The sequence below is a fragment of the Trichosurus vulpecula genome, chromosome 3 (assembly GCF_011100635.1).
Source record: "Trichosurus vulpecula isolate mTriVul1 chromosome 3, mTriVul1.pri, whole genome shotgun sequence".
In the NCBI taxonomy this organism is placed as follows: Eukaryota; Metazoa; Chordata; class Mammalia; order Diprotodontia; family Phalangeridae; genus Trichosurus; species Trichosurus vulpecula.
This window is the reverse complement of record NC_050575.1, coordinates 157,911,412-157,925,660: the sequence shown is the minus strand read 5'-3', so window position 1 is coordinate 157,925,660 and position 14,249 is coordinate 157,911,412. Positions and strand designations below refer to the sequence as shown.

The following is a 14,249-nucleotide window of genomic DNA, read 5'->3' as shown; positions in this document are numbered from 1 at the left end:
TTCCTCAATTGTCCAGTTTGTAGAATGTAGACTGTCTCTCTAATATGGGAGTGAGACTGACCTGGGGCTTCTGACATCCATCTAGAAACAGGAATAATTTGAAACGGGAGGGGGGACCTAGGACTGTCGACAGAGATGGAGTATGTATGGGTGTGTGTTTGTGTTTGTTAATCAGTGTGTGTTTGTACTATATGCACAAGTTACATGCACAGTGTGTGCCTCTTCTTTCCATCTCTAATGTTCTGTGAATGTATGTGTGAACTATGGGGCTATATATGAATTATGTGTGGGTATGTGTCAGCGAGTTGTGTAAGCTGATTGTGTGTGAAATTGACTTGTGAATGTGGTTGTATATTACTGGGTATGAGTTGTGTGTGCACATTATGTGAGTAGCATGTGGCGATTGTATGTGTGTATGTGTGTGTGTGTGTGTATAGTGCGAATAAAACTGTGTTTTGTTCAGGATTATTTGATAAATTTATATGTCTTTCATAGTTGTGAATGACTGAGAGGGTCTTAGCTCTCTGGTCTACGCCTCACCCTTCTACTAACCCAGTTTCTAGAATCTCTGACAAAGGAAGCTGAATCCCTTGTGTAGAGGAGGAGCAGAGAAGGAAAGGGGTCAGCAGGGTATCACTTAGATCTCGAACCACAAGACTGGAGACCCAGTACAGCCCCCTACCTCCCAACTGAAACTCAGAGAGAATACCTTTGCTCCTTCCCAGGTGTGATCCGCACAGCAGTGGCTGACCTGGACCGGGAGAAACAGGAGCGTTATGAGGTTGTGATCCGAGCTACGGACATGGCTGGTCAGCTGGGAGGCTTGTCGGGCTCCACTACAGTTACCATCGTCATTACCGATGTCAATGACAACCCACCCCGCTTCCCACAGAGTAAGGACCCCTGCTTGGCTGCCCACCCATTTGCAGGACTCCCTGTCCCTCAAACTTCCTCTGCTCTCAATTCAGTTCCATTCAACAGGCATCCACTCAGTAACTACTGTTATGTCCAAAGCACTGTTCTAGACACTGGGGATGAAAAGATAAAAACAAATGAAAGTCTCTACCCTCAATGAGCTTATATTTGTCCTACTACCCTTCTTTCTCTCCACCCCCTCTCTCATGGTGCTCTCTTCCTTCTTCCCCAGTGCTTGAACAATAAGAGGCCAGCCCACCATCTATCTGCCTGTCCTGGGGCCCCTTGTCCTATCCACAATTGCCACTGCCACCCTACCCAGGCATTGCCCAGGAAGGGACCCAGATGGTTAGATCCGATGAGGGGCATCGAGGCATACAAGGGGCTGGGAGGGAAGAGACCTGATCACTCTTGCTGAGGCCAGCTAAGCCAGGTCTTGCCATCTGCCTGACTTGGCACAGATTAGCATTGTCACCAGATATTTGCTACAGGAAGAGTTAGCTAAGGCTCCCAGCCCTATGCTCACTCCCCCACTTCTTGCCCAATAAATCTGCCCTTTCCTCCCCAGACCTACCACTTGCTACTTGTATAACAACATTCTTCCCCTTTATGAGCCTCAGTTTTATCATCTGTACAAGGGGGTAATACTAATTACAATACATAATTCACAAGGTCATTGTGAGGAAAGCACTTTATAAACCTTCAAGTGCTATCAAAACATAAATTATTGTTGTGTGCATTGTGCAGCAGGGACACCAAGGAGATATATATTATAGCACTTAAGACTTTCAAATGCATGTGTGCATTGTGCAACAGGGACACCAAGGAGATATATATTATAGCACTTAAGACTTTCAAAGCTCTTGCCCATGATTGCACAAGGTTCATAGCACCCAAAAGGCAAGTGGACAGGAAGGGAGTTATTTGACTGCTTTTGCTTATAAGGAGGGAGGTCCAAAGAATGGAAGTGACTTGCCCAAAACCACATTTTGAATTAGGGGTAGAGAGTCAGGATTGGAACTCAGATCTGACTCCATGCTCAGGGTTCTTGCCTCTTCCCTACACTGCCTAAGGTTGTTCTTTTGTCTTGAGTTCTGGGCCCTTTGAACTCAATTCTGGCTGGGGCCTGGAGATCTGGGCACCTAGAGTCAGGTTTTCTTTCAAGCTGTCTGCAGCATCTCCTGCAGTATTGCTAGTGAGTATTGCTCAGCAATCTGAGGAGGGTCCACAGGCTTGTTTCCTGTTCTCTCTCTCCTTCCCTAACTCTCAAGACCATTTTGCAGATGAGGAAACAGAGGCCCAGAGAAGAGGATGGCTTGTCTAAACTCACACAGCCCTTCAGTCTTCTTCCCTGGCTCCCTCTCCCCTAGAGCCTCACTCTGTCTGCCCAGCTGGGCCCCCTCCATCCTTAACTCCAGCCCTTGCTGCTGCTGCCACTGCCTGAGAGCTGGGGAAGCGGCCAGGCGCTGGCAGAGATTAAATGCCGGTGGGAATGTGAGCTGATTCCTATCGGGCGAGTCATTATGAGAGGTCTGGAGCTCTCACATTAGGACTCCGCCACAGGGGACTGACCCCCGAGAGATAACAGAAGCCTATCCGCATGGAGCCAGCCATAATCTCTGCCTTGCACTCCTGCTGTGGAGCAGGCCCGCTACAGGCTGCTGGGGAGGGTTCCAGCCTTTGGGAAGGAAGGGGGAAGGGTATGCAGCTGGCTGGTCCCATTGGCATAAGGGGCAGAGGAAAGACTGGCCTGGTACTCATGCCTGCCAACCCATGATGCCAAAAGCCTCTCCCTCATTAGGCAGGATCTTATATTGTCAAAGCAGAAAGAGACTGTGGAGCATAGAACTTTAGTGATGGAAGGTACCTTAGTACCAAAAGTAGAAGGGTCCATGGAGACCATTTAGTCCAGCCCCACTGTTTTACAAGTGAGACAACTGAGGCCCACAGAGGTTGTGACTTTCCCAATGTCACAAAATGAATCAATGGCAGAACTGGAAATCGAACCTAGGTCTCTCTACTCCTAGCCATAGTCAATAGAAGAGCTGTAGGATGGGACATCCATCCATCCCTCCACCCATCCATCCATTCTATGATTGCATCCAACCTGTTCCAAGCTTAAAGCAGGCATGGGTGCCACATCTGACTCACAAGCATGGCACCAGCCTCACCTGGATCCTCATAATAATTTTTCTTTAAAAAAGTTTATTGCCGTCTTCTGTTTTCATCAAAACCTTTGACTGTAGGTAGGATACAGAGCATCCATTTTAGAACACAGATGAGGAACCTGAAACTGGGGATAGAACCCTGACTTCTATCCCGTTATCCTTACCACAACAAGCTTGGGGTGTTCAGTGGTGGTCGAATCACAAGACTACATACCTGTGGATCCTGATTCAGCTTCAAGTCAGTATGGGGTAGTGACAAGAGCACCATATATGGAATCAGAGGAGCTGGATCCAAATCTCTGCTCTGTTATTTATTGGCTGTGTGCTGTTAGACAAATCACTGCCTCTTTCTGGGTCTCCTCCATGAAATAAAGGAGACCGGACTGAATAATTTCTCAGGCCCCACCCAGCTCTGCATCCTATGATGCCTACAAATATCCTAGTCAATCAATTCCAATTCAGGCCTTCCCCATCAGAGAATTTTTTAGTCTGAGGACTTGGTTCCCCCAATTTAGCTCAATTCAACAATTTTTAGGTGCCTACTCTCAGTTGGTTTTGGTATAAAGATAAGGCCCAGTCCTTTCCCTCAAAGGATTTACGCTGTAGCACCTTCCTTCTCTCCCTTCCTGCCCTTACATTCTCCCACTATTCCAGCTCCTATGGAAATTCCCTTCCTCAGTTCATCCCTTATCCCATCACTATACCCCTCCCCATTCCTTCTCCCAAAGGAGCAGAGGGTACAGGGTCTGTGGTTTCTCAGGAAAACGGTGTATGGTAGCAAGGCAAGGTCCTTAAAGGGTCTTAACACTGGAGCCGAGGTCCTCAGCTCACAGGCTCTGTGGGACCCTTTTCCAGAGATGTACCAGTTCAGCATCGTGGAGACAGCACCCATTGGCACTGCCATTGGGCGAGTGAAGGCTGAGGACTCGGATGTGGGAGAAAACACTGACATGACATACCAGCTCAAGGACGAGGGCGGCGGGGACATGTTCAAGGTCACAACAGACAGCATCACCCAGGAGGCCATCATCACTGTGCAGAAGGTGGAGACCCTGGTGGGGTGGGATGGGGAGGAGCATACAGCAAGGAGTCTGGGGTGGGGTTGTTGGAAGAAGTCTATAGGAGAGAGAAAGCAGCATGGTATAATAGGATGAGCCCTGGCCATTGAGTCAGAAGATGGGGTTTGAATCCTAGTGCTATAGTAACTTAGTAGTTATGTGACTTTGGGCAAGTCATTTTTTACCATTCCGAGCCTGTATTTCCTCTGTAGAATGACAAAATAAAGAGCCTGGGTTAGGTGATCCCTAAAATCCCTTCAGGCTCTGACATTCTGTGCTTTAGATCCTACAGTTCTAGGTTCCAAGGCCCCTGTCATTTCTAACACTCTGTGTTCTGGGTCCTAACATTCTATGTTCTGTAGTCCTTTCCAAATACAGAATCGAAGTCAAAAAAGATGTGAGGTGATTCTAAAATGGGACAGTAAAGGGATATATCTTTGCCTCCTCTGGAAGAGAACCAATAACCCTTTTCTCCCTTCATGATAAGCAGAGTATCCGTTCTTCCTGGCCACCCCACCCCCCACATGGCCACTCGAAGACTGTCTCTTCTCATCACATTTGCTCCTGAGGCACCCTCAGCTGCTCCGTCATGTCAGCATGGTAGCGAAGTGAGCCCCCGCCTGATTGATGACCCCGGCTCTGGGCCCATCGCTCAGTGGCTTCCCTGCATCCTGATTTCCCAGGAGCAGAGGCTAGTAGGAGTGGGGCGGCGGGGAATGGGCTTCCCCCAGAGTGGAAAAGGGGAGGGAGGGAGAAACTCGGCCTTGACTTCAGTAATGACTTCTCCCTCTAAAATCAGCAGGGCCAACACTACCTATAGAGTCCCCTATGGCGTGCTATTGGAGGACCTTTGGGAAGGCTTCTTGGGCCCCCCAGTAATCCTCCCAGCACTTGTCACAGAGACTAAAATTCCACTGTCTTCATCATTCCTTTGGGTGAAGCTATTGTCTCTGGAAGGTCCCAGTCAGCATTTACTGAGAGGGATAAGGGATTATTAACCATTAGCATCCACTGACGAATTGGCTCAGAATGTCCAGTCATCACCAAGGAATCAGAGCATAGCCTGGGTGAGATTTGAATGCACATATAGAATCCTGGGACCACAGATTGTTGGAGCTGGAAGAGGCCATAGGAATCTTCCAGTTTAAACCTTTCATTTTACAGAAGAGGAAACTGAGGCCCAGAGGAGTGGTGATTTGCCCAGGGCCAAACACAAGGTCATTGTAGTACTGGGATTACACCCTGGTCTTCTGACCCAAAGGTTGGGGCTCTAGAGGGCCTTGAGCAGGAGTCCTGGGTGCTCACATGGTTGGCATAGGAAGGGGAGATGAAGAAGAGGCCTAGTCCTGGGGAAGATATATCCCACTCCAGAGAGGGACCCACTTTGATAGTCCATTGCTAGCAAGGCCTGTGGTGCAGTTAGTTAGTGGTGTACTTTTGAGTTCTCCTTATCTCCAAAAGGCCCCAAGGGGTAGCATGAAGGGCTTAGGCCCTTGTCCCTCCTGCACCACCCACCCACCCAGTCATCCGGGGCATCCCAGGAACCTCAGCTCCTTCCTCAGTCCCCAGCTCCAACAATCCCCTCTAACCTAGTCCCTCTCTGTGTCCTAGTGCCTGGACTTTGAGGCTCAGGCCACACACACGGTGGTGCTCGAAGCCTTGAACAAGTTTGTGGACCCACGATTTGTAGACCTGGGAACCTTCAGGGACCAAGCAATCGTCCGTGTGACGGTGATGGATGTGGATGAACCTCCTGAATTCCGGCCACCCTCTGGCCTCATGGAAGTACAGGAAGATGCCCAAATCGGCTCCATAGTTGGTGTGGTAACAGCGCTGGATCCTGATGCTGCCAACAGGCCTGTCCGGTGAGGCTCCCCTACCCTATCTGGGACCTGTTAGGGCTGCTGCACCTCCCCCCATCCCCCACCAAGAGGTTCAAAGGCAGGAGAACATATTTTGTTGGGGACAGTCAGGAAGGGCATCCCAGAGGAGGTGGCATTGGATCTGGTCTCTGAAGGATACTAGGCAACTAAATGGCTCAGTGGATAGAGTGCTGGTCCTGGAGTCAGGAGGATCTGAGTTCAAATCCGACCTTAAACACCTACCGCTGTGGGAACCTGGGCAAGTCATTTAACTTCTCTGCCTCAGTTTCCTCAACTGTAAAATGGGAATAATAACAGCACCTACCACCTAGGATTGTTGTAAGGATCAAATAATATTTTATTTGTAAAGTGCTTAGCATAGTACCTGGCACATAGTAGGCACTTAATAAATGCTTGTTCCTCCCCCCCCTTACACACACACTTCCCTCCCTACTAGAGACTAGACTAAGAAAAGATGAGAACTCGTGAGAAGAACACACTGGATTAGAATCTTGGCACTGCAGGTCCTCTATGTATGGCTGTGTGTCATCCCATCCTCTGGCCTGGGGGACCTGCGCTGTGACCTCAGGCCCTCTCTGGGCCTCAGTTATCTCTTTTGTAAAATGAGTGGGTTGGCCTGAATAATCCTTAAGGTCCCTTTCAGCCCTAAATCCTATGCTCATTCCAGACCAGAGAGCACAGTGTAAGCAAAAGCATGGATGAAGGAAAGAAAAAAAAATGTAGGGAATGTAAAAAGACCCATTTCACTGGAGCAGAGGATTCTCATTCAGAGAGGATTGGGAGATCAGTCTGTAAAGGGTGATGGCAGCCAGGGTGTAGAAGGTTTTAAATGCCAGGCTTGGGAACTACTTACCTCTGGGCAATGAGCAGTTAGGGAAAGGTTCTACACAGGGAGATAATAGGGTCCTAGGGACATATATAACCCTTCTGGGGCTAAGGCAGCCTTTCAAAAGACATCTGCAGTCTACCAGACTGCTTGCATTCTTACCAGCCTCTCTTGATGTATCCCACTTTCCAGGCATATGCTTTGTTAGCTGTGAGCATCGAGAGCTAAAGTGACTGCATCAGTACTTGCAGGCTTGGGGGAACTTTGTTTTGACCCAGTTTTTCCCTCAACTTAATTTCACACATATGTTCTGGGCCCAATTTCATCCATCGGGCTGAAGAGGCCAGCAACGATAAAATGTCTTGCGTATGACACACATAATCCTGTTTGCAGAAACCTGAACACACTGTTTATGCCAAAACTTGCTGCAGCATCAGAGCTTTAGAATTTAGATTGTTGAAATACAGAACATAGGACATCAGAACGGGAAGGAATCTTCGAATACTGAATGTCACAGCTAGAATAAAGATAGCTTGATATGATAAAAAGAGCAAGATTTGGAGGCAAGAGTCAAATCCCAGCTCAGTTCCTTAAAAACTATAATAGCAACTTAATAATATGCAATTTTGAACAAATCCCATTGAAAAGTACAGATTCTTAGCCTTTCTGGACTTCAGTGAACTTAACCTATAAAAGGAAGAGATGTACTAAATGGTTTCTATGGCCCTTTATAGCTTGAAATCCTATGACCGTATGACATTAGACACAGAACATGAGATGTTAGCACCAGAAGGGACCTTGGAGCATGGAATAATAATGATGGGTAGCGTTTGTAAATCACTTCAAGGTTTGCAAAACACTTTCCAAGTATCACATTTTATCCTCACAACTCTAGGAGGTAGGTGCTATTTTTATCCCTGTTTTATAGATGCGGAAACTGAGGCAGACAGGTTAAAAGACTTGCAGCTGATTAGTGTCTGAGGAGGGTCTGAAACCTAGTCTTCCTAACTAGATCTATGCAGTATTAGAAAGGAACTTACAGACCATTTTGGTCTAAATTCATTTTACAGATGAGGAAACTGAGGCCCAGAGTAGGAAATCAACTTGCCTGAGATCAAACAATGATTGCGCCAGGCCCCAGGAAACCAAGATGGGGTGTGGGGCTCTCTCGCTTGAGGGTCAGCAAAGGCATCATAATACACATGGTTATCCAAGTGGAAACATAGTGAGACAGTCTATGGATGATGAACTGTGTGGATGCCAGAGAGACAGCAGGATTCACATGGGTAGGGAAAGGAAGGACTCCTGTGGAGCCAGGATGGAACAAGTGGGAAGAGAGAAGAGGGAGTAGTCAACTTCAAAGCACAAAGGAATATCCATTCTTGAAGACAGAGAAGGGTAGAATTGTGTGTGTGTGTGTGTGTGTGTGTGTGTGTGTGTGTGTGTGTGAACTAGGAGAGGGGGCGGTGGAGACCAGCTCATTTATCCAAAGTCCCTCCCATCTTGTTTTCCTTCCTTTCTCTGGAGAACCCCCCTCCTACGGCTGTGATTACCCTGGGCATACAAAAGCAGCTGGGAGGGGCTGCCAACTGGACTGAGTCACTCCAGGAGTGAGAGGGGGAATTGAAAAGCTGATTTGCCAAACAGTGGTTCTCTGCAGTGGGTTTCTTTGCTGCAACCCAGGCCCCCTCTGCTGGCTTGGAAGCCTAAGAAAGGGAGATGAGTCCATAGGCCAGAGAGAAGCATGCATGGGGCTGGAGGGAAGGATGCTTACCACCTGCCAGGCAGACCTCGGAATAGGATCCAGGATGGAGGTACAGGATAGGCACTGATTGGGGAAGGTTAGGGAGAGGTGAAGGAGGTGAGCAGCAGGGGGAAGGGGAAAAAAGGAACCATCTCTCTGCTGCACACACACAGACCACTATTCAGTAAGCTGTGGGTGTACTGAAGGCACCTGCAGGCAGACATCCACATGTGCTAGCACCAGTCACTCAATCACATGTCCATAAATGTACTCAGTCTGCTCTGCCATTAACTCACCGTGTGATCTGGAAAATCTAACTCCTCTCTCTCTCTCTGTGTACCTCAGTTCCCCCACTTGTAAAATGAGGGAGATGAAGGCAACATGATGGCCAGCCTCCAAATAGTTGGAAAGACTTGGGTTCAAACTCTGCCTCTGACACTTAATGACTATGTAACCCTGGGTAAGTCACTTAACATCTCAGTGAGTGCCCCACACAACTCTCTAAGACCATTAAGTTTAGAGGGAGTTGCTTGAGAGTTTCTATGCCAAAGAATCACAGATCTAGTTCCCCCAAAATGAGATTAGACTAGATGAGACCTAAGCTCCGTTCTAGTGCTGATGTCTAGACTTATGTGCAGGGCTTATGCACACAAACCCATACATATATCTCTGCCTTATTGTCCTCCTACTCCAGTGATGGCTGGAAAGTAACAAACTCCCTTGGTGTCTCCAGGAGGTATTTGCCCATGGTGATGCAGGATTGGATTGAGATGCACAGATGAGCACACCTGTTCGTGCAGGGTTTGGTGGATCCATAAAGAACACCTTATATATGCTTCTCTCTCCCTTTCCAGGAATAAGAGGCCTATATATAGCCTGGGAAGTAAAGAATTCAGCTCAAGCTGGGAATGAATAGTCAGCAATCATGCCTATACACCTGCTTACCTGGCTATCCCTATTCACTCATATATTCCTTATCATAGCTCACATTCGGCACTTCTACTGTTTACAAAACTCTTTCTAGACATTAACTCACTTGATTCTCCCTACAGCCCCGTGTGGGAGAAGGCAGGCAGGGCAGGCATTGACCTCTGAGGTCCATTCCCAAATCACAGGATCTCAGAGTTGGAAGGAGCCTCAGAAGGCATCTAACCCAACCCCTTGTATCACCTCCAGAAGGTAATCGATCTAGCTTTTACCTGAACCTTCCCTGATGGAGGAAACCTATTACTTCATGAGGCAGCTCATTCTACTTTGGGATAGCCCAAAATTTTAGGAGGTTTTTCCTTAAAGTGAGCTAAAATCAACCACTTTGCACCTTCCACTCATTTTCCTCAGTTTTACTCTCTAGGACCAAAACAAAATGGAGTTGATTGAAGACTACCTTCATATCCCTCTTACATCTCTTTTCCTGGCTAAACATGGCCAATTCTTCAAATCTCTGGACCTCAGTTTCCTCATCTGAAAAAAGCAAGTTGCCATCTTGAGGCTACATAATTAGTCCCACTTAAAGAAGAGGAAACAATTCTAGTGAGTTAAAGGGCTTGCCCAGAGCCCCAGGAACTCAAACCCCAATCACAGAACTACAGAACTTATGATTTCTGAGCACTATGTAAGCTCTTTGGGTACAGAAACTGTATTGTTTGTTTAAAAAAATTACAGCCATAGAGCCCAGCAAGTGCTTGAGGTATATGTGTTGAACTGAATAGGATGTAGAGCCAAAGGGACTTTGAAGATCATCTAAGCCCCCCAGGAAATAGTCCCGGAGTGGAAATTATTTGTCTAGGGCCACACAGGTACAAGAACAGAGTAGCATTCAAACTCAGGTCCCCTGACTTCAAAGTCAGAACTCCTTCCACTATTTTGCTTTATGCCATAGGCAAGCATAAAGACATACAGCCCTCTACATGGGGTCCTGGGGAAATAGCCAGCCAGCCCCAAATGGACAGAACTCAATGAGCCCTGAGTCTTTGGGATGGAGTCCTTTGCCTTCCTTTGCGCTCCCAGGCACTAGTCCTGTTCTCAATTACCTTCACCCTTCTTCATTCTCTCCTTTTTCTGAGACCAGTGGGAGAGGACACCTGCACTCCCCATTTTTTAGGCGAGGTCCTCTCATTATAGCACCTAACCCAAGGTACATAGAGGGTGACATTCTCTCCCTCTCTCTCTCTCTCTCTCTCTCTCTCTCTCTCTCTCTCTCTTTCACACACACACATACACACACACACACACACACACACACACACACACACACACACACATACACCCCGCTGGCTCTCATGAAGCCCTAGGCTCAGCAGCAATGACTGTGACCTGTGCCTCTGGCAGTCAAGTTGCTGTCCTTGGGAACACCTGGCTCTCACTCTCCAGCCCTGGGATTCCCTCCTCCTTTCCTCCCTCCCTCTCTCCCTCCCTCCCTCTGTCTCCACATTATTTACTTACAAAGGGAACAAAAGAGCCAAGAACCAAGAACAAACAGCCTCTGAAAGCTGAGGAGGCAAAAAGAAGAAAAAAGAGGACTGCCAAGGGAGTAAGGGAGAAGAGGGGAGGAGAAGGAAGGAGAAGAATGAGAGGAAGAGGGAAATATACAGGAGAAGGATGAGGGGGGAATAGGGAGAAAGAGAGAGAGGGAGGCAAAGGGAAGAATGAGGAGGAGGAGAAGGGGAGAAAATAAGAAGGACACATAGAAAGGGGGAGGAGAAGAGGGAGAGAGTAAAATGAGAGGAAGAGAAAGAACAGGGAGTAAGTGGGGGATGGGGAGGAGAAGGGGAGGAGAAGCAAGAGGGGAACAGTGAAGAAAAAGAGAAAAGGGTAAGAGGAAGAAAAGGGAAGAAAGGGAGACAATGAGAAGGAAGAAAAAGAGGAAAAAGAGAGGAGAAAGAAGGAAGGAGGCATGGAGGAGAAAATGAAGGAAGAGAGAAGGAGAATGGAAAGAGAGTAGAGGATGAGGAATAGGAAGAGAAGAAGCAAGAAAAGGAAAGAGAGAAAAGAGAGAGTAAGAGAGGTGGAGAGGAGGAGAGAGAGAAAAATAAGAGAGGGGAGGAAGAAAGCAAAGATAGGAGAGGGAAAAGTGGGAGGATGTAAGTGGAAGGGAGCAGATGAAGAGGAGAGGGAGGAAGAGAGTGGGGAGGTAGAAAAGATGGGGAGTAGGAAAAGGAAGAGAAGAGAAGGGGATAAGAGGGATAGGAAAGGGAGAGTAGAGGAGGAAGCCTAGGGGCAAGAGACGAGAGGACAAAGAGGAGAGAGGGGGAAAGGGAAGGAGAAAGAGGGAAAAGAGGGCAAAGCCAGGAGAAGAGATGGGAGAAGTAAAAACATGAAAATGAGAGAAAGGAAAGAGGGGGGTAAAGAAAAGAAAAAAGAGGGAGGAAGATAGGGAAGGGGAAAAGAGGTAAAGACCTTCCTCCTCTTTGGGCCTGTTTGCTTCTCTGTAAAATGAAAGGTTGGACTAGGATGCTCTTTGAGGCTCCCTTCAGCTTTGAAAGTCTATGCTCTTTATTTTTAGACCCCTTCTGGTTCTAAATGTCTAAATGATCCTCGAGGATAGGAAGACCACCCAGAGAGGCAATCATCAGCTGAGAGGCGTATCTGACTTAGGAACTAGAAGTTATTAATTTGGACTCTTCTGGTGGGGCCAGTCACCCACCCCATTCCTTCCCCACTGAATTAACCTTTCCTGAAACAGTTTCCTGTACCCAGCTATAGCGTCAATCTTGAGAACGTCCCATTCCCATCAAATTCAAGTATCTTCAGATGAACAAGTTACTTTCCCCCATGAACTTAGTTTCCCCATCTGCAGAATGAAAGAATTGGACTCCAACTGGTCTCCCAAACCCTTTCTAGCTCCTTCATTCTAGGAGGTAAATGAGCAAGGGTTTGGGGGCAGGGAGGACAGTAAAGCAGGACTACAAGCCCAGATTATTAGTTCTCCCTTTTCCTCTTTCCTCCCAAGAAAAAATAGATTGGCTCTGGTAGATTTGGTTAGGATACGATTTCTCCCTCATCTGGACTCCATCATTCAGCTTCTGTGCTGCAGTTATCACATCCTGCTTACTGTTATGGTTGTCTCCCTGTTCTATCTCCCCTACTAGACTACACAGTGTAACCTGTCTGTGGGAAAGTGCCCTGTCTTGTTTCTCTTTTATGTTCCATGGTCTCACCAAGCACAAGATCCAGGAAAGGCATCACACATTGTCAGAGATGGAAGGGACAGAGCCAAGAGGGGCCGTAGCAAACATCTCTTTCACCCCTGCCATTTGCAGAGGAAAGAATGAGGCCCGGAGGTCACTCAGCCAGTTAGTGGTCAAGTCGGGACTAGAAGCCTGGACTCCTGATTCTGCAGTCAGTAGCTCTTTCCGCTCGGCCTTGCCACCTCTGTGCAGGCTCAATGAAGCATCTTTTGCACGGCTGTCGGATGGTGCTAATTAAGCAGCTTGGCTGGACGTGGGTTGACACAGGCCGGGCTGGTTGGGCTGGGGCCCAGTCTCAAATAATAACTGGCTGGGCTCTGCTTTGATGCAGCTGGCCTCCCTGGAGGTCGGGCAGGGACTTCAGTCCCCAAACCCGGTCTGGTGGGGTAGATGGCAGCGGCTGGGCAGGGGCTGCTGGCTCTCTGCTCTGGTTCTGGGCTCCCCACCCCCAATTCCCCCTCCATCCCCGGCCTGCTTTGTCCAGGTCCACACAATAAACCGCTTGTTGGGCCCAAGGCGAGCGCCCTTTGTCTGGGCCGCGAGCTGCTGAGGGGGAGGGCGGGGGGACCTGAGCTCCCCACGCTGCGGGCCTGGCTTTATCAGCTCTTGGAAGACGTTGGCGGGAGCGCAGCCTCCGTCTTGTTCGGGCCGCCGGAGACATGTGTTAGACACGGGCCCGCGTCGCCCCCGCCACACAAAGGCGGGCGGGAGCCGGGAAGGAGCCGGAACAAAGGGCTTTCTTCACACGGCAATTGAAAAGCTGCAGACGAACAAATCCTGGTGCTGGCCAGGCTGCGGAGCGGGAAGGGCCGAGGGATGCAGTCTTGGGAGAGGAGTCCGCCGAGTGGCCGTCTGTTAGATGGCCCCTGGCCCCGAATCCTCCAACGCTTCTGTGGGAAGAGGAGAAGAGGAAGGAGGAGGGGGAACAGGAGAAGAAGGAAGAGGAGAAGGCGGGAGGGAGGGGAGCTGGAGGCCTAGGGCCCGCCTCACCATCAGTGCCCGGCCCCTCACTCACTGTGTGAGCTCTGGCAAGTCAGGGCACTTTATCCCTTGGTGGCACCTCAGTCTCCACATCTGTAAAACCAGGGGAATGGACCAGATGAGCCTGAAGTCTAGGCACCTCTCAAGAAGACAGCTCTCTCTGGAAAAAGGGCATTTCCAAGCGTTTCTCTAATGACCTTAGAAGTGTGTATACCGCAGTGGCTAGAAGTAGGATTGTGGGAGACCCCAGGGAAAGGATAGGAGATCCCAGATTTAGAACTGGAAAGGGACCTTAGATAAAGGGACCTAGGCCAACTGCCTCATTTTTCAGAGGAAACAGTTCTAGAAAAGTGAAATAAATATCTTGCTCAAAGTAAAGTAATAACTGAAGCTGAAGAGTTCAAGGAATAGTTAACAGTCTAGCTAGAACAAAGAGGAAGGGAAGGAGACTAGCATGAAGTGCTGGTGGAGTAATAACATACATCAC

The 14,249-nt window shown here is 48.5% G+C and overlaps 1 protein-coding gene across 1 annotated transcript in view; it reads left to right on the top strand.

Annotated features, from left to right (window-relative positions):
- CDH22 (cadherin 22) overlaps positions 1-14,249 on the top strand; it is a 145,071-nt gene that overhangs the window by 100,226 nt on the left and 30,596 nt on the right. Inside the window, exons 5-7 of the mRNA XM_036748020.1 lie at positions 726-893; positions 3,939-4,126; positions 5,753-6,006. Of these exons, the coding sequence (XP_036603915.1) occupies positions 726-893; positions 3,939-4,126; positions 5,753-6,006 (610 nt within the window). The remainder of the gene's footprint in view (positions 1-725; positions 894-3,938; positions 4,127-5,752; positions 6,007-14,249) is intronic.